Source organism: Seriola lalandi, unplaced genomic scaffold (genome assembly GCF_002814215.2).
Source record: "Seriola lalandi dorsalis isolate HSWRI2012SDOR001 ecotype SW California unplaced genomic scaffold, Sedor1 jcf7180002054256, whole genome shotgun sequence".
Taxonomy (NCBI): domain Eukaryota; kingdom Metazoa; phylum Chordata; class Actinopteri; order Carangiformes; family Carangidae; genus Seriola; species Seriola lalandi.
In genome coordinates, this window is record NW_019524809.1 from 2,090,336 (window position 1) to 2,115,213 (window position 24,878).

At 38.7% G+C, this 24,878-nt stretch overlaps 3 protein-coding genes across 5 annotated transcripts; 1 reads left to right on the forward strand and 2 right to left on the reverse strand.

Annotated features, from left to right (window-relative positions):
• Nucleotides 1–1,374: 1,374 nt before the first annotated feature.
• LOC111654009 (transmembrane 4 L6 family member 4-like) lies at nucleotides 1,375–5,065 on the reverse strand. Its single transcript, XM_023404822.2, has 5 exons — nucleotides 4,847–5,065; nucleotides 3,368–3,433; nucleotides 2,098–2,231; nucleotides 1,816–2,002; nucleotides 1,375–1,661 (listed from the first exon to the last, which is right to left on the reverse strand). Exons 1-5 carry the CDS (start codon nucleotides 4,949–4,951, stop codon nucleotides 1,653–1,655), a joined length of 501 nt encoding a protein of 166 aa, XP_023260590.1. The 5' UTR covers nucleotides 4,952–5,065; the 3' UTR covers nucleotides 1,375–1,652.
• On the forward strand, nucleotides 4,896–10,071 carry LOC111653904 (mannose-P-dolichol utilization defect 1 protein-like). Of its 3 annotated transcripts, XR_015437172.1 has the most exons (8): nucleotides 4,898–5,106; nucleotides 5,435–5,500; nucleotides 6,060–6,192; nucleotides 6,698–6,783; nucleotides 8,354–8,469; nucleotides 8,616–8,726; nucleotides 8,840–9,008; nucleotides 9,718–10,071. XR_015437172.1 is itself a non-coding variant. In XM_087173597.1 (7 exons), the coding sequence occupies exons 1-7, from the start codon at nucleotides 5,016–5,018 to the stop codon at nucleotides 8,954–8,956; spliced, it is 720 nt and encodes a 239-aa protein (XP_087029723.1). In that variant the 5' UTR covers nucleotides 4,897–5,015; the 3' UTR covers nucleotides 8,957–10,071. The 3 variants fall into 3 exon arrangements, 1 of the variants encoding a protein (XP_087029723.1); XR_015437173.1 differs by lacking the exon at nucleotides 5,435–5,500 and having other exon boundaries at nucleotides 4,896–5,106; XM_087173597.1 differs by having other exon boundaries at nucleotides 4,897–5,106; nucleotides 8,840–10,071.
• An 891-nt stretch (nucleotides 10,072–10,962) lies between these two features.
• On the reverse strand, nucleotides 10,963–20,740 carry slc25a35 (solute carrier family 25 member 35). The gene is made up of 5 exons (XM_023404837.2): nucleotides 20,238–20,740; nucleotides 20,040–20,105; nucleotides 19,802–19,954; nucleotides 18,293–18,427; nucleotides 10,963–15,781 (listed from the first exon to the last, which is right to left on the reverse strand). Exons 1-5 carry the CDS (start codon nucleotides 20,607–20,609, stop codon nucleotides 15,611–15,613), a joined length of 897 nt encoding a protein of 298 aa, XP_023260605.1. The 5' UTR covers nucleotides 20,610–20,740; the 3' UTR covers nucleotides 10,963–15,610.
• Nucleotides 20,741–24,878: the final 4,138 nt, after the last annotated feature.

Here is a 24,878-nt window from a genome sequence, read left to right on the forward strand (position 1 = left end):
GCATTTAGGTCATCTGTGGCAGAAATGTTGACAGCTATACCACTCATGTATTCTAATGTTTAGTTTAGTAAACAGATCTCCAAAATGCTTATTGTAGTTAAATCTCACTTTCTTTTATGTTGCTATAAAATATTAAGTGTTACTAAATTGTCATTAAGAAAGCAAAGATTCAGTGTGTGAGACATGTTTTATCTCCACCTACTGCATAAAGTATACTGGTGATGTATTTACATTGCGACTCCAGGATCACAGCACGGTTGGACTTTAAACCTGTGGCAGCTTGCTAAGTGGAGCAAGAACAATGTGTCATTGACATCTACACATTGTTTGTTGTTAAACACTAACCAGACACTGGGCTACATTTTTTAGTTTCTAGTGAGCAGTTGACTGCAGTTGTTTCCTCACCGTATCAGTAAATTGAAGACAATTTGAAATTTAAAAAAAAAAAGAGGAAGAATAAGACGCCATGCAATCCAAAACATTTGATGTTTCCTAGCAACACCTGGGCGAGGCAGTGTGCACTAGAGTAATGATATACTGTAGATAGAACGCATACCAGCGACTTGGAGTTTCCTTCCTCCCACAAGGGGAGGGGAAATAGTATTGTTTTAAAGTTAGTTATTCCAATACACACTCACTAAGATTATGACCTTTTTTGATTACAGGTTTGTATTCTGTTCTCATTTATTGAAAACATGCTGTGATAAGGATAACACAAGATATTTAGAAGAAGAGATCTAAAGCAAATTCTTCATTCTTGATGGGTTTAGGACTATTGCTTTTATTCTCTCTCATCACCTGAATTATATCTGATTTTACTTTGATTCTGGACCAATCTAAGCCGAGCAGCCTTTTCTTAATCAGTCTGATGTTTCCTTTTACTCTTGAAAAACAAACACATGAATAAATAAATAAATAAATAAGAAATAGAGAATTAATTCTCCATTGACCTGTGTGGAAATGAAATAAAGACATAAATAATAATTATTAGGTTTCAGTTATGATTTCCGTGGCAGATGCCTATGGGGACTCTGAGGGACCGCCTACTTGTTTCATTTGAAGCCATGTGAGGAAAAAGGATTATATAATATATACGGTAACCTTCTCATACATTAGAAGCTACTTTTGATGTCTAACTTACTGGCATCCCTACCAGTGGACCAAGAGTCAGATATGCATCAGTAAGTTTATACGACACTGAAACATTTACATCAGTATCAGTGGTGAGTAAAATGAAAAGAAGAACTTTGTCCTGTATTTAGCAATTGCTTGTGGGAATCCAGGTATATATTGTTTTGACTATAAGGCACAATAAGGCAGATATTTATATGAATGATAAAACAAAACATAGTAATGTAGCGGTGGATCAGCACCTTATATTTTAAAGCAGTTTATTTCAAATTGACCATACAATTAGCATGAATTGTTTTTAATTCTTTTCACAACATACCATATTACACTGCAGTGTAAAGCATCACTACAATAAAAAATGCAAAATCTCTTATCAGAGACAACAACAACAACTTCAAATAGTATAATTTTATACAGATGCAGCCAGGAGCACTGCTCTTAGCCTCCAGCTGGTAGCACCAGTCAGCTTTACAGATGTGGTATGACTAATGCAAATGATCAGAGGCCTCCTGAGCAGGAAGTTACGGTCTCTGTAAGTTAAAAAGCAAACAAAAAATAAAAACAATAAAATAGTATTAGATAAAAGAGAGTTGAACTTAAGTTAAGGGCAAGAAATGTCTGGATTCAGACATCCCGACAACATGGAAAAGTGACGTTTGACCTCTTAGACCTCTAAGTCTTTACCTCTTTGTTGTTGCCTGTTCCACACAGGCAGCCGAAGAGGCCGCTGATCATCTGAATGGCACAGAGTAACCCCTGCAGAGAGCTGGCTGCTATCAGAGTAATGAACAGTCCCATGTTGAACTGCACCACGTTCTTGGGCTCTGTGCATTCTTGCCAGTACGTATCACCAGACAGGTGGGTGAAGTTACTATGTAAAAGAAGAGGCTTGTAAAGGACCAGAACTTCATGATGTGAAAAAATGAGAAATCAGGAAAATGATTGTACAAAATGATGATCTGTCACCTGTTTTTGAAAGGTGTTGTCCATGTCATATTGACTTTGCAGAGGGGCCCGTTAAGCAGACCAGCCGCTGCCACACTGAAACTGTACAGGGCACCAGACACACCCACTGAAGCGAATACAATCGATAAGAACATCTGCAGAAGTCAAAAGAGAACGGAAGGTCAGAAACATTTTAATGCTCTGTTAGACATAGTGTATTAACACTGGATTCTTAGCCATGCTCAATATTTGACCCTTTTAGTCCTAACATATTTTTAAAGTTATTGATGAGTTAATTATTTATGAGTTTAAGGAAGTATGTATCTCTTATCACCTTCCTCATTCTTCTGTTGTACTGTAGTGTATTTTATTTTCCCAACACCAACAAGACAGACTAAAGGCTGGTCTCAATTCATTTTACATAAATTAAAAAGTACAGATATTTTCTACTGAGGACTTTCTATTATTGTAGGTTCTCGCCTGCATATTATGGAAGTTTTACAATGACTAAATGAATTGAAATCAAAGAAAGTAATTAAGTGAAAAACAATAAACATTACTATATGTATTTAATTTTATGTATAATTCACTGTTTCATAATTAAATGAAAATCATGTTCTAAGAATTATTAATGACAAAAAATTAAATAATTGTCTTATAATACAGTGTAATATAAGTTACGTATAAATACGTAATATAAGTTTTTCATTTAGTTTAACACAGTAAGTGTACGTGTAAAAAGGAACTATTGTATTTCACTTTCTTTCTTTGATTTGTTTTAATTTAGGCACTGTAAATTAATACTGTTTAAACTAGTGGCGTATTGCATGCGACATCCGACAGTGTTATTATGACTAATAACCTTTAAAAAGAAAAATTCAAATTAATGAAAAAACTTTTCTAAAACTTTTTCTAAATTTTATGTCATTCAAAATATTTTAAGATGATAATCAGTATGTTTCAAGTTTAAAATGCATTTCAGTAAGCCTCTTGCATGGGTATTGATTCTATAAATAAATGGTCTCTTTGAAAAGAAAAAGGGGAAATGCACTGTGCTTTGGTTGTCCATTATCTATCTATCTCTATCTAAATGTTGTGAAGTGATGCAGCACTACTCATCATGTTTCTTTTTTTATGAGAGTATTTCTCAGCTTGACTGGTGTCCATTACAGTGTGTCCTTAAAAATAATAGTTTGATAAAATAATTTGCTCAAGGTGCTCTTACTAGCTTGCCGACCTTTTCCTTTATCTTTTGCTGAGCAACTGAAATGGCTACTTGTGAATGACTCACCCCGAAGCGATTCCCACAGCGCCCCTGCTGTCCAGTCTGGTGGATGTAAAGTGCTGGGAACAATATCTGTAATAACAGGAAATTATCAATATCAGTGTAAAATATGTTCAAAATAGTTCATAAGTTTAGATGAGACAATTCTGTGCTTGGGAAACTTTCCAGGAGTCAGTCTTCAGGTTTTGTGGACCTTTTCAAACTGCACCAGTCGTGTCATTTAAAATTAGAGATGTTGCTTCAGTTGTGATGAAATGTGCCTCATAATAGTGTCAAAGTTCAGTATCAAGTTTTTGTGAGATCAAGAGAATCACAGATCTTTCACACTGAAGCACAAAATTAGAGCAGGAAAGATGACCACACAGTTTTACCTGAGGCTGCACATTATATTTCAGAGACAAATTTTATAGTGGCTTTTACTCCAGAGTCATGTTCGTCAGTAACAGGCAGGAGAAAAAACAACTCACCAGTAACCCCCCTTCCGATGATTCCTCCCATATATTTCACCTCCTCAGTAATATGTCCATCTTTGACATACTTGATGTCTCCACCAGGAAAGAACAACACAATGTTTCAGATGATGGACAGGACTATTAATGGGTACAGAGTACCAGCAATGCAACGGGAGCATTTTCCAGTGCACATATTGTCAGAGACAAAATGAACAAACTGCTGTAAAAACCTCTTGTTCAAGATTATATTCATTCACATCCTTCCTGTTTTCAGAGAAGAGGAGTCCCGCCAGACCAAAAAAGAGAAATGTATTTGCAGTGGCAGCTGAATACTGTTAATGATGGTGAACTGATGTGGGAGATGTAACTAAGTGATTAGGGGACTTTCATGCACTTGTTGTTGTTGTGAATTGTACTTGCCTGAGTAATTTTAATCCAGCAGGCTTTCTACCCATAAAAAACAATACTTTTAATTTGGTAAACTTTAGACTTATTTAAATGTTCAGTTTTTAAATGCATGTTTTGAATTTTGCATTACACTAGAAGATAATCAAGGTCTTCAGTCAATCTGTAACTTATTAAGTTGTATTCACAATTGCCAAACAAGAGATGCAAACTCATGAAAACATGGAAATTGTCTATCATTTTTGTGAAACCTACTGTCTATTTTACCGCATCAAAGAGTTACTTCTTTCTACTATTTAATGCCAGAAAATAGTTATCAGGGAATGTTTAGCCAACTTTACTTGATGCATGGCAAAGTGATGGTGGTTGCTGTGAAGATTCATAGTTTGAAAAGTGTTGCAATAAATCTGTCAAGATGTGTAGGATGTGGAGACATCTTCTATAACACCATGGTGTTGGATCTGGATCAGGTTTTCTTAATGGACCTCTCTGTATTTGTAAACTGGTCAGAATTGTCTCTGCTGCTGAGAAAAAAACCTGTCTAGAGGAGATTTTAAATACCAGAACCATGAAATTTTCAAATGTGTCAGTGTTGTATTTGCCTGTGAATATCCACAGGGAAACCAACTTTTCCAACAAGCGTAGACTTATGTGACTGTGGACTTCCGGACAGCGCAGGAAGACCCTCTAGTAAAGCAGTGAAGAGTCCAGGCTCTGTGTCCTCTTCACACATATTGGGGAACCTTTGAACCACTCCCCCGCTACCGAGGATCCCTCCTGGCTGCAACTGACCGACTATGGCAACGTCTCCCGTCAAAGACTTCCTGGTTACACATTTAATGCCAGAAAAATGCTATGAGGAGTTTTTCGTCAACTTTCACTTGCACGGTGAGCTGCTTCTAATGTGGGAGAGGGCGGGAGAAATGTTTGCGAGAAATCTTCGCAGATTTGCGTTGACTTGGGCGTGGAAGATGTTTTCCCGTCTCCCACTTATGCAATACTGCAAACTTAATTTTATAACCTAAAACTTTGATATAATGGTGTGCACATGGGATATTATACTATATATTCTGTTTTACAAAAATTTCTGTTTCACGGTTTAGGCACAGAAGTGGTCTTTCACTATGTTATTCAGCAATAGGCGTTGGCCTAGTACTGCAGATGTTACACATCTGTTGTGGTTTGATTGTGTTAACATTTTTCATGTATGCCATAGTGCCGTGCCTAAAGTTTGTACTGAACAAAACTGCCGTATTTTGGATCATACTGGAAACATTCCTGGGTAAGATTTCTCCTCAGCCCAAACCTCTATCTGATTTAATCATGTGAAGCAGCAGGACATTAACAACCAACTGATAACACTGTTCACTCCTGATATACTCACATGGGGGATTTTTAAAGAAGACTACAAGAAAGAAATGTTATATATCCCCTACTTTCATCACTCATATTATTTCATGAACAATATAGTGATTCATTAACCTTTATTGATTGGATATTGTCAACACAAGGATCAACTTAGGATGACATGACATGACAACCAAACCACAGTATTAAAAAGTTGTTTATGCAGAGACACAGATATTTCCACTTGTTCATGGGAAATGCAAAGAAATTTAATCTGGTCATTTATAAGTTATTTTACCATATTATGTGTTTTGGATCAGTTATAAATAAGAAGCTAGTGTTGGTTTTAGTCTTACTGGCAGTTGCTCAGCCTCAGATTCACAGACATGATAACTAATTAATTCTTCATGTAAATAACAGTGTTTTATTGATTGGTGTTATTCATAGTTTACATATTGATGCTAACCTCCTCCGTGTGTGCTGTCTCCCTGCAGCACAGTTACCTCAGCTGCTGAAGATACTGTGGAGAGGAAGTGCAGACGGTCTGAGTCTGACCTCTGTCCTGCTGCAACTGTATGCTTTCTCATGTCCTGTCGTGTACGCCGTGGCCAACAGCTTCCCACTCTTGTATGTATTCGATGAGCGGGTTTTAAATAGGTCAAAGACAGTGTCATACACTCAGTAGTTAATTGCACTGTTTTACTTTTTCCATGGGTTTGTTTTGGTGATCGTGATTCACAGTAGCTGAGCTATTTGGTACTTGTTCATCTCTCATCAACAAGGGGTTTTTGTCCTCAGGGCAGCAGCTGATTGACTTTCTTCTATTACACCATTCTGCGTTCCTAGTAAGCCGGAAACCACCAATGTTAATGTCATGTTTGCTCATGCTTTATGCATGTGTGACTCAGTGGCTGCAGAAGTGAGAAATTTACACAAGCTCCTGGGTAGCAATCCAGTCTGTAAATGTAAAAGATTTATATTTCATTCTTCAGCACAGGGTTCAAGACAATGGAACCATTGTTGTCCATTCACTGCATTCAATTTCTGAGTATTTTTCTGTTTTGCAGCTGACTGTATGTTTCTCTTATAATACATGTGCACTTATGTGTGTTTTACTTGAACTTCCCCACAGTGCCTGGGCTGAGAGGCTCTTCACGTTGGCGCAGACAGTGACAATTATGTTCCTCATCCTTCATCATCGTGTTGATGCTCTCACAGGTTAACACACATATCTGCAAATTTTCCAAATGCACATTTTAAATAATATTGACAGGATACAGCTGGATACAACTGGTGTACATACACATACATACACACACACACATATATATATATATATATATATATATATATATATATATATATAGTCAACAAAGCACATGCAGACCAAAACCAACAGTGCGTTAGTCCATCTCTCAACTTCCTTGTTGCTCTCAGCCGCAAGCCTAATTGTTCCTACTGAAGAGGTAAAGGTGTTAATAGCTCATTAATATATGCTTTGAATTAAAAAAAAAAAAGGCTAAAAATAATTTACTGACACAGCTGTACACTTTAGTTTTTTGACTCAATTATGTGTAAAGAGCACATTTGTTTTGATGGATTAACACAGAATTTGGTGCTCCAGGGAGTATTTACAGTAGCAGGAGGGTGTGTGTGGGACTGACTCAGATCAGTTTTCATTATTATTTTTGTGCATTTATCAGACTGTATATTTCATCTGTCAGTGAATCAGTTAGGTCAACATTTGTTGTTTTTAAATGTCCTCTATGAAGATCCCTGGCCAACGGGAAGAAAAATACTTCCCTTGATGTTTTCTTATGTCGAGGGTGGTCTCAGATAACAGGTTCAGATAACTAATGCGTTTTGGCAACAGTTATAATGTGCCACTTATTATTGAGCACCTGATGTACCAGACTTGTTTTCATCTAACTGCTTGCACTGACAAATGTTTTCTCTGTGCAAAGACCTTTTGGTGCATGGTAGTACTGTAATTCAATTTAGGAAGCGTAAAGGATTAAACTAGTTTATGATAAATTACATTTAGAAAAAGTTACCACATGCTAAAAGCTGTTTTGTTAAAATTCTTTACAAAGCACAGATGAAAAACATATTTAATAATGAAAAAAAAAATCAGATTGTGGCAATATTCATGACTTGTTCTGCACAGATTTGTGAGACATTTTAAGGAATTAAGGAATAATCATGTGGATCAAACATTACAGACCTTATAGTTTACATGCACCCACCATACAAGGTCTAAGGATAATTTACCACCTTTGTGTATTTTCAACATTCAACTGAGTAATTTGGAATGGCCAAGAATATCCTGATATCCTGCATGAATCATATTATTTCTGAGAAATTGAAAAGAAAAATCCTGGATGTGGACAATTCAGACGTGTAAAAGGATTCTGATGGAAAGATTGTGTGTGTCCTACTGTCATCCAGTCAATGACTGTGGAGAATGTTTTATCAGATAACAGCAGAGTATCATGTGACAGACATTGACACAGCTCTACTGCTGTATGTTTGGTCGGTGCTCTCCAGCAGCGCCACCCTGTGGCGTTCGTTACCACCCGCCTCATAAAACTTTATCAGTGAACTTTTGTTGGAAGTGAAATTACACGACTCCTCTGAAAGCATGTTGATAGATTGCTCTTTCCATTTAGATGGATATTTAATCATCAGTGTTTACATTTCTGTTAACAAATGTTTTAGTGTTTCTTTTGTTTTCTTTAGTTTCTTTTGTCTTATTCATCTCTTATCCTGTTTCATGTTCATGTGGCAGGAATGCTGTTCCTGGCGGCGTACAGTGGTGTAATGTTCCTGCTGGGCTCCTACGCAGCTGCAGCAGTTGTCTCAGTGATGCAGGCTTCCAGTTTGGCAGCTTTAATTGCAAGCAAGGTAGCAGCTCAGTGGCTCATACTAACTGTCCAGCTCCATTTCTGAGCTGTTCTGTCATTAATAAGACCTGAGAGCTTGAACCATGAAGTAACTATGCAAATTTATCAGAGGAGTGTGAATGTATTTGTTGGATTTGTTGTTTTCAGGTTTTCCAGGCTGGAACTAACTACCGTAACGGCCACACAGGCCAACTGTCCACTCTGTCTGTGTTACTGACGTGGGCAGGGTCTCTGGGTGTTGTCTTTGTTTCTCTACAGGTCAGGAATCATACACAAACATAAACACAGCTGCACAACTGCATATTTTACACAACTCTAACCTGTAGTTGTTTGCCTTTACTAACTGAGATTGTGTCAAACTTTGTGCACAGGAGACAGGAAGCTCATTGTCTACTCTGTCACACATACTGTCAGCCTGTCTCAGCTGTGTCCTCGTGGCCCAGGTCCTCTGCTGCAGGAGCAGCACCAGCACTAAAAAGAACGAGTAGAGGTGGAAAACGGAGACAACAACACTCACATCTTATGCAAGAACAAGAAATGGTTTGTGATTCTTTGCCAGAGAGCGCTGAAGTAACAGCAAGTGTTAACAGTGATTTTATGTACTAACATGTCTGTGTATTACACTCAGATCTACTTTAAATCACGTTATGAGCTTTGTATCTGTGTAAATGAGAACTCCGACCCTCATGCAGTTTCATAGGTTTATGAATTTTCTTATTTCAACTTTTTTTGTTTTTGTTTTGTTTCAAAGTTTTTCAAATTTCTGCAGTTTTTTTTACTATTGCAAATGGTAGCCATGTAGTGATTTTAATAATTACTTCACTCTCAGGGGAAACAGGATGTGACTGTCAAAATAAATGGGGGGTACAATCATGCAGCAACTTAAAAACATAATAAAACCAAACAACACATGAGACTTTTTAACATTAGTTTTCCAGGTTCACTGAGCATGACTACCCACTACCCGCCATCCTCTTTCTTACTCACAGACATTTATGAGCAGTACAGCTTTGTAATGTCTGCTACTGAGCAGCTCAGTGGAGCAGCTGGAGGTTAAGTTTATGTTTGATGGTATTTTTAGGGATGAGTGCTCTGCTCAGATTTTTCCTTCCGTGTGAGATTGAACTCTATGAACCTTGAAGTCACAATGAGAGTAATTAAGAGAAAGCTTTGTGAAAGAATAGTATAATAGCTCTGATAAATCGTGTCAAAGCTGATGATTACAATAATACTTTTTACCTATGTACAGGACTTTCTTCTAAAGCACCAGTTTTGGATGTAAGAACCCTTTCATGAATGAAGCCCCTGGACTGGACTCTGAGCTTCAAGTATTTCCAGCCACTGTGAACAAACTGTCGAGTGTTGCTCAGTAACCAAGTCGCCAAGACACACTCAAGTGACGTTGGCTTCGCATGTGCCACAATGACACATTAACCTTGTTTGTTTTGCCCGATACAACAACACATGTAGTGTTTTATATTCATATTTTATGGATGGATTTTCTGACTTAAACATCTATTGAACTGTACTGTGAACTAAATTTAAAGATGCTGTGAATTACTGTCTCTGAACCTTTAATAATAAAATAAACTGTTGCCACAGATTCCAGGTGTTTGTAAGCATGCAGAATTAACAGAAGTGTCACCTTCAGTCACCTTTATCTCAGGTCAGGAAAATGTGTTTGTTATCTGGGTTTACACAAAATTCTCCTCCTCCTAGGTTTCTATTATGTTATTATGTGTCACACAGTTGACTTTCTGAATGACGCTCTTAGCTATCCAAAGCACAGCAACTCCCAGTTTAGCACAGAACATGCTCCAAGCATTTAAAAAAAATCTAACTATATATTTTTGGTTCATGCAAGCTAATTAATAGAGGACAGTCAGTCTCTTTTTAGGTATTACTCAAAATACAAGTAAAAATAAAGGTTAACTATGAATTGTGCTGAATAATGAAATTTTGCTGATTAACAAATGTTAGCATACACAAACATGGAAAACCTTTACTTGGTTAACACACATGTTATCCTGCTGGTACAGCAGCTAATACATTAGCATTTATCTCAAAGCACCATGGCGACTAACAGCCTCTCAGAGCTGCTAATGTTCTTGTTTCATGTTTGGTCAGTGCTCTCTGATCAGTAGTCCTGTTACCTACTCTAACTACCCTATTTTTACCTTCTCTGTTTCCAGAGTAGTTAGTCCCTTTCCAATTATTCTGTATATGCTAAACACAATCTGTCAGTCAGAATGATGAACTTAACATTGTGTCACATGATAAATGCATAATGTGTGTGAAAGCACAGAGTGCTGCACTTTCTGTTCTCTAATTGCATCAGCTGGAGGGGAAATTCATTGGTTAATTTTGATGGTAGTGGTGGGAAAGTTAATCTAATCCTTAGAAATCTGATGAACCTCAAGTAACCCACTGCTCAGCTGTATATAGTACAAGTATAATTAAAATAGTGCAAAGAACTATTAGTACAGGCTTAGTATAACATGATAGAACATTAGCCTTTTATTTTCAGCCCATGCAAAACAAGGCAAGTAACACCACAATGTCCATCACCACAAAGCCTGATCATTTATTTGCTCTCCATGTCCATTACACAGAAATATTGTCTGCCCATTATAGGAAATACATTTTGTTACACACTCAAGAAACATTATCAAGATGCTGCATGTAACACTCACTCATCCTGCTCAACTCGGAGGACATCTGTCCACGTGTTTAATGATGCAGTACATAAGTGATCAGATAATTTACACTGGACCCATCAGCAACAGAGTCGAGCAATTTCCAAACAAGAGTACCAAAACCATATTCAGCATTTTTTCATCCATTTGATATCATCATCATCATCAGTCCTCCCCTATTTTAGATTTTCTAATATCTCAAGACCCTTAATGATATAAACTGACCAGTAATTAGTTTCCATTCCATTCACACAACAAATTACCTTAACAAAAATACCTTCACCATAATGGCATGGCTAAGTTAGTAGGCAGCATACCATGTTAAGAATTAGGCAGAATTGTTGATGTCTTTCACCCTTTAATAAAATCAGACTGAGGAGTCTTCCTGGCCAGTAATTGGCTAGAAAGGCCAATTACTGCTTAAAACAAAAAAAAAATTGTGTTTTTTCTTTGAAGGAGTCACCAGCTAGTTTAGTTTTGTGATTTTAGTACTTTTTGGTGTCTGAACCACCAAACATTGTTCAGCTGGATTGGTGTGAACTAAAAAAAACGGCACAACATTTGGCACAAAATTTGTTTGACAGGAAACATTTCTGGTCAGGATTTCTTGAGCTATTATTTCAAAGACAAATTTAATAGTCCAATAATGTGGTCTAGGAAAAACTATTATAGTCTGATTTACCTTATTCATTATAATTGTCCTGTCAGTGTATGAAATCTACTGATGAAATACTTCAGTAGCGTCCTTGTTTATTTGGATTAATTTTACAGGATAAATCCAGACATACGAAAACCCCAGAACGAACCATATATAGTGTTTATAATACATATACAGTGTTGTTACATTGAGAAGACAAAGTTACTTGACAAGAATAAAAATGCCAACCCTTGCTGTAGGAACATTCTTTATATAAGAAGACCAAAGCTTTAACTTAATGATACAAAATAAACTCAGATAACATTAGTTTCCTCTCTTCTGTTACCTAAATTGGGTTGACAGATGTGTCCTACTAGCTACAGTGCATTTATTACTGTATGTGTCATGACAATCACATTGTGCTGCCATGTCAAATTGTGTCCAGCCACCATTGCAATCACTAATAACTAATAACGTGTTATTAAATTCTTGACACTTTGCAAAGAATTGTTCACATCATGAAAAAAGCACCCAGTCTGACTCACACATTATGGAGCAGTTTGTGTTACCAACAGTGTCCACTCATGGCAATCTGACTAGTGGGCTAAACGGTACAGGCCTCACAGAACGGGTCAGTAACTGAGCACTGGTGCAATGAAAGACCGTGAGCTGCTGGAGTCAGGCGAACTTCTCAAACTGTGAGGAAAAATGGACTCTTAACTGTGGCTGTAAACCTGTGCTGCCATGTTATGCTCATGCTGACCTGGAGGATGTGCATTTACTGTATGTGCATGATGTTAATGCTAACTTATCCAACCCAGAAGAAAAGTGAATAATCTGGTGAAGACCATGTCTTCATTTATGTCAATACCTGCATATTTTAAGAGCATCAATGATAAGTCATTGCAGTATTTGACAAAGTAATCCTCTGTCTTGAACGAACGTGTTGTGTCTTAGCTGCTCTGTGAGTTACAGAGTGGAGTGTTTTTAGGAGGAGGCTCTGGGTGTAAGGTCAGGTGCCAGAAGAGGGTGAGCACCCCCTCCGTTCCTGTCTCCAAAACATTCCTAAAGCTGACTTTTGTCTTACATAACAGAATTTATGGTATGTTTTAACTTCATATAGAATGACCATGTTTGGACATAAATGTTGGCTCTGTGCCACTATAGGTTATTAGGAATTAGCTATGTCATGAATATGTAACTAGAGGATTCCCAGCCTATAAATTGTTTGGTTTTCGGGAAAAATGGGGGAAGATCCTTTTTGGCTTTGGGTCCTCTCACAGGCAGTTTTGATGCTTGTCAAACGATGCTGTGCCTTTTTGTAATAAACTTTTTTATATATAACTGAGCCAGTGTCTGCGGAGATTCCTTCATCATCTTCACATCATCGCTATGGAAGACACCACAAAAGTACTTCAGTACTTCAAAAGCCATAACACACAGACATATGATTAATAATGTGTGTCAATTCTAATGAACAAACTGTTTGAAAGTATGTATGACTGGTGGCAGTGTCATACACATTTACGTCACAGTAGTATCCCATAAATCAGAATTTTATTTTTGATAAATGATTAAGGCAAACCATTTTATATCTAGCAAATCACAATGTAATTTAGCTGCAGATTTATTTATTTTAAAAATACATTTCCTAACTGATGGAAATTCTTAATTGAATGTTTTGTTGATCTTGAGAGAGGATCTGGCAACCCTTGACAGTGACCTAAAAAGCACCTTAAAAGTAATTTTATTTGTGGAATAGAAAGCAAGTTTGTTGAAATACATACTGTAAGTGTTTAGATTTTTTAACAGTAAATGAATCAGTGAATTTGAAAATTTTTGCAACAGGAAAAACTTGTCACACAGCACTGACAAGCTGCTCCTGGTATGACCCTGAAGGTCAAACACAGTGTGTTTAAATACAGCTGAGTAAGAGAAAAGTAATTAGTATGATAACGCCTTGTAGAACAGAGATAATGAACTAACATACCTCGACTTAAAGTCAACTAATTTAGTTTCTTTTATTTCTAACAGTTCCCATAGTTAATTGTTTAACAGTAATGTATGATATAAAAAGAAACAGACATTATGTAGCAACTCAAAAGAGATTCAGTAGTTAAGAGAACTTCATTTAAAAATGTTGAACATACCTAAAAATGTGTAAGGTAGTCTAGTGTAGCCTCTAAGGTACAAACGAAACCTCTCAGGGATTCTGGTTAAGGTGAGGTGCATCCTCTAGGAGATGTAAAATGCCATTTTATGACGGTTTTACAGTTTTACCTATTTACACCAAATAAAAGATTGAAACTCAAGGCTTTATTTTATTGACATTTCTCCAAATGCCAAGTTTGGTATCTGTTGAAACTTCAGGATCGCCACTTGAACTTAAAATAAAGTTCTGCGGGTTTGAACAAATTTTATTTGTTTTACAAGAGTTTGTACTAGGGATCAACCAATTATTGGCCTGGCCGATTATCGGCAGTAAAATCAGCATTTTCCGATAATTTGTATTGTTTATTTCATTCTTTTTTTTTAAACCCATAACCGATCACTGGTCACTAACTACTCTTACTGAAAACATATTTTACTACAGTAAAAGGGGGGAAGGGGGAAACATCTTATTTGGGGATAATAATAATATATAATAAAACTATATTAAAATAAAGAACATCTTTAGGCTGCCAGGTGAATCAGTTCACAGGTGACTGCACTGAAATCAACCAATTAATTCCAGTCAGACTCTTTGCAGTCTGCATACATCTGATAATTACTAATATACACTCAGTTGTCAGTTTATTAGGAACATTTACCTAAAACTGAGCAATACAGCAGTCCTGCAGTAAATCCTCCTTCATGAAGGTTATCATGTTCAGTTTGTAATAAATTGTTTTAGACCGTCTTTGATTCAACTGTATGATCATTATGGAGGATGTAGTGTGTGTAGCTGTATTACATTATACAGAGGTGTTTCTGTTATTAAGCCTACTTTCACTGATATAAATGGGGTGGACAACATACTAGAAACACCTGGACAACACAGTGAGTGTCCTTATACAGCAGTAGTTTTGTGTTGGCGTATCGGTTCCAAATATTATTTATCGGTCTCCTTGATTACCAATAATCGGTATCGGCCCTGAAAAAAAAATCAGTTGATCCCTAGTTTGTACTGATGGGCTCACCAGTGGGTCACTGATCAGCAGGTCCTCTTTGACTTTAGCAACACTTGTTAACTTGAAGGCAAAGTTGCTTACAGGAAATCTCTCACCCACAGAATCCTTCATTCTGTTGCTATGTTATAGTCTGCATCACTTCCTTCCAATACAAGGCCGATGTATGTCTTTTGTGTTACTGCCACATTTTCATCAGTGCTTCTTTCCTACGCTTGTCTGATGAGATTTTATCCCCATGCCAAAATATCTTGTTTCCCTTTGAATATACTGGTTTAGACTATTACCTATGTTAGTAGGTGAGGTCTATTGAGTAGATCATCATATCTGAGCACATACTGGTTGTTACCAAGACTAATCCAAGTGTGTTTATGATATCTGTTAGACAGAACTGTTCAGCGCTCTTGACTGCAGTTTTGACATTTTCACCCTGCTTCCTGATGCATTTTGACTGTACTAATCTGTTTTCTTATTGGAGTGTAAAATGTTACCTTTGCTCTTTAGCTTTCCCATGAAGAAAGGAGAGCAGCTCCTGGTTTTTCTTTTACCTCATAATATTGAACTCATTAAATGAGGACTCATTTAACCTATGCACTCAGAGCTTAATGAGTTACCCATTTCCCAGTCTCCTCGTCCCTGGTGTTATCTGTACTGCTGGTACAGTTTGCGCAGTTCATCCCAGAAGAACAAAGACAGAATGGTATGTGGACCGAGCCGGAAATAAGAGGCTCCCAAGCCTTTGTAAAGTCCTGTCAATCCCTCCTTCCTCAGCGTCTTGGAAAAGCAGTCAGTGAATCCTTTATAAAGCTGCCCCTTAAAGACAAGAAAATGACAGTCAGCTGAATGTCCCAGCTGGATGTGATGAGTGTTTGAGCTCCCCTTTGTGACCAGTTACTCCCTTCTACAGTGGGGCAAAAAAGTACTTAGTCACCCACCAATTGTGCAAGTTCTCCCACTTAAAAAGATGAGAGAGGCCTGTAATTTTCATCATAGGTACACTTCAACTATGAGAGACAGAATGGGGGGAAAGAATCCAGGAAATCACATTGTAGGATTTTTAATGAATTAATTGGTAAATTCCTCTGTAAAATAAGTATTTGGTCACCTACAAACAAGCAAGATTTCTGGCTCTTACAGACCTGTAACTTTTTCTTTAAGAGGCTCCTCTGTCGTCCACTCATTACCTGTATTAATGGCACCTGTTTGAACTGGTTATCAGTATAAAAGACCTGTCCACAACCTCAAACAGTTATACTCCAAACTCCACTATGGCCAAGACCAAAGAGCTGTCAAAGGACACCAGAAACAAAATTGTAGACCTGCACCAGACTGGGAAGACTGAATCTGCAATAGATAAGTAGCTTGGTGTGAAGAAATCAACTGTGGGATAAATTATTAGAAAATGGAAGACATACAAGACCACTGATAATCTCCCTCGATCTGGGGATCCACGCAAGATCTCACCCCGTGGGGTCAAAATGATCACAAGAACAGTGAGCAAAAATCCCAGAACCACACGGGGGGACCCAGTGAATGACCTGCAGAGAGCTGGGACCAAAGTAACAAAGGCTACTATCAGTAACACACTATGCTGCCGGGGACTCAAATCCTGCAGTGCCAGATGTGTCCCCCTGCTTAAGCCAGTACATGTCCAGGCCCGTCTGAAGTTTGCTAGAGAGCATTTGGATGATCGAGAAGAGGATTGGGAGACTGTCATATGGTCAGATGAAACTAAAATAGAACTTTTTGGTAAAAACTCAACTTGTCGTGTTTGGAGGAGAAAGAATGTTGAGTTGCAGCCAAAGAACATCATACCTACTGTGAAGCATGGGGGTGGAAACATCATGCTTTGGGGCTGTTTTTCTGCCAGGACCAGGACGACTGATCCGTGTAAAGGAAAGAATGAATCGGGCCATGTATCGTGAGATTTTGAGTGAAAACCTCCTTCCATTAGCAAGGGCATAAAAGATGAAACGTGGCTGGGTCTTTCAGCATGACAATGATCCCAAACACACGGCCCAGGCAACGAAGGAGTGGCTTCGTAAGAAGCATTTCAAGGTCCTGGAGTGGCCTAGCCAGTCTCCAGATCTCAACCCCATAGAAAATCTTTGGAGGGAGTTGAAAGTCCGTGTTGCCCAGCGACAGCCCCAAAACATCACTGCTCTAGAGGAGATCTGCATGGAGGAATGGGCCAAAATACCAGCAACAGTGTGTGAACACCTTGTGAAGACTTACAGAAAACATTTGACCTCTATCATTGCCAACAAAGGGTATATAACAAAGTATTGAGATGAACTTTTGTTATTGACCAAATACTTATTTTCCACCATAATTTGCAAATAAATTCTTGTGTGATGTGATTTTCTGGATTTTTTTTTTTTTTTTTTCTTCATTTTGTCTCTCATAGTTGACGTATACCTATGATGAAAATTACAGGCCTCATCTTTTTAAATGGGAGACCTTGCACAATTGGTGGCTGACTAAATACTTTTTTGCCCCACTGTATATCAGTTATAAACCAGTACTCCACCAATTTAGCACTGCACGTACATTAAACTGTTAGACTCACAGAGGACATGAAAAATATATAAAAATCGATGCAGCAGAACCATAGACATCATCACAGACTTTTATTCCAGGCATTTGTCTTCTCTGTCAAAATCTGATGCCTACATTATCCACAATGCAACTTGACCACCAAATATTTGATCAGAGATTCGGGTGTGTTGAAGTAGTAGCAGCTAAAGTAGCCTTGAGCTGCTAGTCTCAAGGCTACATTGTGCATTGGTACCAATCGATCACCTCCAGGGCTGAAAATGAAGCCAATGCGGAAGTGACAAACTGCAGTTCCTCAAGTGGCCACTTGAGACTGGCTGGAGTTATATAACTCACCCATTTACAATTTATGAAGTGTTAAGTCTCATAATTGAGGGCGTATCGCTTTGAGTGACAGGTGGGTGAGCCCCCCCTCCCACTTCTTTACCCATTTTTGGACTAGCCCGGGAGTTAGGCAGTCAGGTACGGCCAAGATGGCGACAGAGGAGAGGCTGACTCTGATCTTCAAAACCGCACTCCAGAAACCTATGGATGATGTCACCGAGGCTACGTCCATTATATACAGTGTATGGTTGGTACTACAATATCTTACATAGGAAAGGCAGACCCTAGCAGTTACAATGAAATGGGCCGTATAGAGGCAATAACAGAATACTGCATAAGTAAGTTGAATGGCTATTGCTGAAAAAATGAAAAAAAAAAAGCCATGCATGGATGTTATGAAAATCTTAGGAATCATAACTTCAACATATTAGTCTGTCTCCTAACCTTGCCCAACTGGTCCACAGGCTGGTTGTAGAGCCGTGTGCTCACCACATCAAAAGGTGTCATGGCCAACACCACAACCACACTGCTGATCATGCCAGCACTCAGAGGCACCAACCAGCTGTCCTTCGCGAAAACCTTGGAGAAATAACATTACAATATTATTAGGCAACAACCTCAAACAGGAGGACTGGGAACACACCTTCAGGTAACAGTATGATGCAAGTGAGAAATGACAGGACATAGCACACCCCTCACACCAGATGCTAGACCAGTATATGATCATCAGGGTACGACCATGTGTGCAGGCACTTCTAATTTGAACTGGTCATGATCTCCCACATTCAGCTGAATGGAAGAATGGCTCTATTTTTAGTGGCTATATTGCACACAAACACACACACACACACACACACACACACACACACGCACACTCCAGTAGCTACAGTCTACGGCTACAGTTTTACAACACAAGATAATACAAAAGAAAAGTTTAGTTTGAACAGAAGAGGAACTTTGTGTTGTGCCTTTTAAGAATCTTCATACAACAACGAAACAACAAAGAGACCCAGCACCAGTTGAATGTGTTTTACCTCTTTGGAGGTCTTTGACTTGCAGCTAGCTAGCTAGCTCATGCTGCAATGAACACCCCCCCTGCATCCACACTCAAAACAGCTCAAAGGAAGTCTGGGAAAATAATTAAGTAGTGCAAGTAAACTGCACACGGTGTTTACGATTCAGTCCTGCAGAATGGTCAAATCAATACAACACTGTTGATCAATGTGGTCCTGGCATATAGTATAAAATACCTTTTTTTTAAGTAGAGCTGGATCAGCAGCCACTTGCTCCCAGTGAACTGGTGCACTAGTTGTGTAAGCCTCATGTTTTCAGGCGGGTGGGGGCAATGAAAGGTGTCCAATTTCTATTCCAGAAGAGTGCAATGCTGAGCTCTTTGTCAGTGCCACAATGACTGCTTTTGTAATCTGTACACAGCTACAGACCACAATTTGTCTCTTCTCAAGCCCTTGCCTCTGAGTTTAGGGCTGTAACTATTGATTATTCTATGATCAGTGAATCTACTAATTATTTCCTCAGTTAACTCTTAAACAGAGAGATTTTAGGCCAGTCTAGACTAGATAACATCTGCAAACAGTGAAAAATGCCAGGAGCCAAATGTGATGACTTCAAACTGTTTGTTTAATCCGACCAACAGATAACAGATTCAGTTTACTATCATATAAGACAAAAGCGGATTTTAGAAGCTATAACCTGCTTATTTTTTGGCCTTTTTGCTTTGAATGTAATTATAATCATAATGACTTTATCTAAGTTAAGCAATGAGTTATGTCAACATCCCCCCAAAACAGTTGTTTATTCTTGAACATTGAACTCATACCAAAGACATGCACCCATGGCGTAGTCACCATTCCTCCAGTCAGCCTGTTCCTAATCATCACCACTGAATTTAGATGACTTCTATGTCAAGATGACCTCAGCAAGCCATTTTCTAACCTGTAGGTCAATCACAAGCTCCTTGGAGGAGGAGAAGGTGGAGAGCTGAGCAGCTGACCCCACGCTGACCCTCGGTACAGCAGCGCTGGAGCCCCTCCACAGTCCCAGAATGCCATGCTCCCTGTAGATGGCTGCCAGAGCGTGGATCATCCCCTGACAGGAAGAGGAGGCACACATGAGCAAAGTGAAGATGCCTGTCACTCATAATAAAGACCTCCAGTCTTGGTTATTGTGTTACCTGGTGTTTATACTGATGTCCAACCGCAATAGAGGACGTAGACTGACTCTGCAGATGAGTCTTGACCTGTCAGCGGAGACAATTTGTTTTTACTTCTCTCCACAGTTGACAGCTCACCTTGAAATGTCACACCTAAAGTAACAATGCAAAAAAAATGAAGTCAACCCTGCTCAGCTTAAGAAAAAATCTGCTACTGACCAAGTATACAGGGCTGCCCATCACGGCCCCCACCACTCCAGCCACAGCCCCTGCTAACGTGGTTTTTAGCGCGCTGACCCTTCCATTGGTGTGGATGTAACCAGAGGACTCAATGATGGCGTACGAGCCGAGTCTGACTCCATTCATAAAAAACTGATAAACCAGCCCGGGCGCCAGTCCTTTCTGTAAGCCTGCCAGTCCGTCCACTTTACCGATGGTGTAAAAAGCGTGGAACACGTTGCGATAATAAACCTGGTAAGTGCCCCTGCTCTGGAGCTCTCCCTGCAGCTGCATTCGCGTTTTGACAACCTCCAGCGGGTTGGTGAACAGACACGCTCCGCACGCCGCCACTCCGCTCAGCACGAAATCCATCGCGACCGTCCGGCGGGAGGACAGATGCGGAGGTTCAGTTCTGCGGCCGCTCCGATCTGTCCTTCATGTCAGCGGCTTTCGGCTCAGCAGTGTTTCCTCCTCCCACTTACTGTGCACCACACACACACACACACACACACACACACACACACACACACACACACACACACACACAGAGCTAGCTACATCAGTGCGCAGACATGGGAGCACTTCACGACCTCCTCGTAAACTCGTAAACTCGAGAAACGACTTGATGAAAGTGACTCGTCTGTTAATCGCCACTAATTGTGATGTCTTATCCAATGAAATCAATACTGAAACATTTACAGGCTCGGAATTAGTCCTTCTCATGTACATATTTTATTATTATATGTAACAAATTTGGTTGGTATTATTTTCCATTGTGTCATTACAAGGATTTTTTCCTTTCTTTTGTTTGCTATGGCTTTATTTTGTCAAAGAGTTTCAGTTTCAATTCCCCAGTTTCAATTCCCTTTCCTTGAAAAAAATTTCAATCTTCATGTTTGCAAGTATTTTTCTAATATTACAATAATATAATATTTTGACTGAAAAAAACCTGACAAAGAGACAAACACCTCATATATTGCAATCCACAACAGCAAAAGAACATAGACTACATGAGGTGCAGACCACATTAGGTGATCTAGTTTATTACTAACATGGGGGAACATTATGATTATGTGTTTTCATCATGTACTGATTTCCTCATTAGTTATGGTTGGAAGTACATTTTGATAGGAAACCATCTGGTTGGAAATGTTTACCGATGTGTAAGAGTCAATAATACTTTGGCAGGGACATTTGTTTCGGCTGGGTCATGTCAACCTGTAAAGATTGAGTGTGTTGATGTTAATGTGGCATGACCAATATTGACCAATATTGACTTATTTATTTCTAATTTTATTAATTTTTTTATTAATTAACTACCTCACATACAAACTTGAATTCATAGTACATGCATAGCACCTGCAATCATACTCAGACTCACACACACACCCAAACAAACCGACACACAATCTTTTCTTCTGACCCAACCACAGACACATCAATTTAAATTCATATTACACTGTACTTTCCTATCGTCATACACACATGCAAGCACACACACCTTCACACAACTGCAGGGTGGTCCTGCACTGACCTGTCCCCTGCTGGGGCCTCTGCTCACATTGCTGGGGGGCCAGGTGGGGGATCATGTCACTTGCCTTGTGCAGTGGCCTGGTTTGCCGACACGCACACACGCGCACACATGCGCGCACGCACGCACACACACACACACACACACACACACACACACACACACACACACACACACACACACATCAGTATATCAGCTTCATAGTATTGTCCATATGCTCGCCTATTGTTGATCTTATATGTTAGCACTTGTCCTCTGTGTCACCTTATGTGTATGTTTGTTTGCTTGTTTTTTTTTTGTCACACTATTTCACTAATATGTTATCTGTTAGCATCTGTCATCTTATATTTGTCCATTTTTGTCATTTCACCAATAAACCATAATTACCGCCTGGCGGTTGTCTGCCTTCACCACACAGACTAGTTTCAGGTTACATCCCCAGAATCATATAAACCATTTGTGTGAATATTTGTCATTATTGACGTGTGAAGTCTTGAGTAATGGCTAAAAAGTGTTTTGTGAGGTCACCATGATCTTGACTTTTGACCTTTGACAACCAAAATCTAACCAGTTCATCCTTGGGTCCAGGTGAACATTTGTGCCAAATTAGTTCTCAAGATATTGCTTTCACAAGGCCAAAATCATGTTTTGTGAGGTCACAATGACCTTGACCTTTGACCTTAAGCTACCAGAATCTAATCAATTCGTCCTTGGGTTTAGGTGAACCTTTTTTCAACGTTTGAAGAAATTCCATCAAGGTGTTTCTGAGATATCGTGTCCAAGAGAATGGGACGAAAACAATATGTGGCGTGACCATCAGTTCTTGGGAAACGTTTGGGACGAGAGAGTTCAGGGATTAGGGTCTGTTGGGCTATGTTGTTGGTTTGTTCCTGTATCTTCTTTATTCAGTAGCCTACTAGCCAAGATTTTCCCCTTAAAAACTGACTAATAATTTTATCTGTTGCTTTCCCATGAGATCAGCTTCGCCTCTGCACTTACATTATAAAGAAACGGCTGAAGAATTTCTAAGAAGTTGTTAAACCTTCCAGAGAGTGAATGGCAGCCCAACACAGCCGCTCTGTCCCTCACTTTTTAACTTTTTTAATACTCTAAAGTTTTTCAACTAAATTTGCACTGTTATCTATTACAACAGAATTACTATAGAATTGGGACAAACTGCACAACCACTTTATTTTTTATCTTTATACTGCACATGTAGCATACAGAACAACATTGTATTGTATATTATTATTGTATATAGTATCTCTATATTATCTTATTTATTTTAGATTTTGGTTCTATTCTTCTTTTAATTCTTATTACATTCTCCCCTTGCACTGCCACTCTTTTGTGCTGCTGTGTCAAATTTGAATTTCCGCAACAGGGGATCAATAAAAGTACATTTGATTGTCAGCTAAAACTTAGCTTAAAAAAACATGTAAATACAATTCATTCTCATGGGGTAACTGGGAGAATAATGGAGATATCCTTTGGCAGTATACATTGTCTGCCCCTGAACATATCATTTTGGAGGTTGGTACATTGGTACCACGGTGTACGTACGTTTGACGTAGGCTACGTATTCTCAGCCAATGAAAACGGCTCTTCATCCCTGGATTTGTTAACTGCTGTCCCGGAAGATGCATTAACAAGCAAAGTGAATGGGCGGCCATCTTGCTACAGCAGACCCAGTTCTTCTTGTTTATCCTTGGATGGGGCGAGAGCGTCAATGAGAGAAACCAGTTCTCCTCCATTAGACCGCAGACCGCAGACTGCTGCTGTAACCTGTTACGTCCACACTGGATCCTTTTGAGCTCTCAGTCAATGTGTACAACGTAGGAGTGTTGCTCTTCCAACAACTATTATGTATATAAAAAAATTAAACGAAATTAATAATACGAATAATAATAATAATAATAACAACAATAATATCCTCAAGCAAAATCATCAACAAAATCATGCACATCTATCTATCTATCTATCTATCTATCTATCTATCTATCTATCTATCTATCTTGAGACATTTTAAATGGACTTTAGTGGCTAATACAACCACCGACTCAAATCAGAATAAAAATAGTTTCCTGTACCTGATCAGCCCCATCCAGGGACAGTAACTGTATTCATTAACTAATCGGTGTCAGAATAAAAATAACTTTTGATGTTATGTAGCTACACGTTTGTAACATTGCATGTACAGACTTGAGTGGCTGATCTTGTTAGCACAACTGCCTTTACAAAAACAGGATTCAAGCATACCAATTAATAGGTCAGCTCACAGCAGCTTCTTAAGGAAAAAATGTCTTTGTGAGAAACTGTCAAAACAAATTAAAATACCTAAGTACTGTGCCTCTATCAAAAGAAACTGACAATAACTCTTAATTTATACGCAGTCGCAGTATTTTGTGGGTCATGTCTCATTTAAATGATATAGGCTGATTCCAAGCAGGTCATTAATAACATTAAAGGTTGTAAAAACTAATTAGTTAACATATACAGTTCATTTTCAAAATTAAACTGAATATGAATTTACACTTCTTTACATTTAACAGAGACAGCCTTCAACTGACATACATTATTTCATGTTTCTATTAGAGTTCTTCCTGATGAAGTGAAGTGAGTTCAGGTAAATACTGGGTCACCAGGCCAGCGCCAACATTCTCAATTACAGATTATTTTCTGAGGGAGAACAGCAATTTACAAAGCTGTTTCTAACCACATCTCTGTTTAATCATCCGAAGAGCAGTTGAAGCTCAGCTGCCCGAGGATCACAAGACAATTCCACAACTTGACAATACCATTGTGTAAATGTTATGGTATTGTTACCTTCCACTGAATCAATTAAAAGGGAAAAGATTATCCACTTGCCTTTGAACAACAGTAAAACACAAAAAAGTCATTATTTAGTCTAGTCACCTGAGAATGATAACATTGTGGCAGCGCAATGGAAGAATGAGTGTAAATTGATGTTTTATATTGATGTTGCTCCAGGAGATGACGGTATAGTGGCTGTATTTCTGAGATCTCACCTCTGACTTGTCAGATGAAAGGGTAGTGGGCAGATCTATACAGGTGTCAGTGTGTTTGAGCTCCCTGTCTGGGTGGGTGGG

Coding starts and splice junctions, on each gene's coding strand:
- LOC111654009 (XM_023404822.2), bottom strand. CDS start 4,951: ATGTGTGAAGAGGACACAGAGCCTGGACTCTTCACTGCTTTACTAGAG. Junction 2,232..3,367: donor GCTGTGGGAATCGCTTCGGG/GTGAGTCATTCA, acceptor TGACTTCTGCAG/ATGTTCTTATCGATTGTATT. Junction 2,003..2,097: donor ACAACACCTTTCAAAAACAG/GTGACAGATCAT, acceptor TCTTTTACATAG/TAACTTCACCCACCTGTCTG.
- LOC111653904 (XM_087173597.1), top strand. CDS start 5,016: ATGGCAACGTCTCCCGTCAAAGACTTCCTGGTTACACATTTAATGCCA. Junction 5,501..6,059: donor CATACTGGAAACATTCCTGG/GTAAGATTTCTC, acceptor GTCTCCCTGCAG/CACAGTTACCTCAGCTGCTG. Junction 6,193..6,697: donor GCCAACAGCTTCCCACTCTT/GTATGTATTCGA, acceptor ACTTCCCCACAG/TGCCTGGGCTGAGAGGCTCT.
- slc25a35 (XM_023404837.2), bottom strand. CDS start 20,609: ATGGATTTCGTGCTGAGCGGAGTGGCGGCGTGCGGAGCGTGTCTGTTC. Junction 19,955..20,039: donor GACATCAGTATAAACACCAG/GTAACACAATAA, acceptor TCTTCCTGTCAG/GGGATGATCCACGCTCTGGC. Junction 18,428..19,801: donor AGCTTGTGATTGACCTACAG/GTTAGAAAATGG, acceptor TATTTCTCCAAG/GTTTTCGCGAAGGACAGCTG.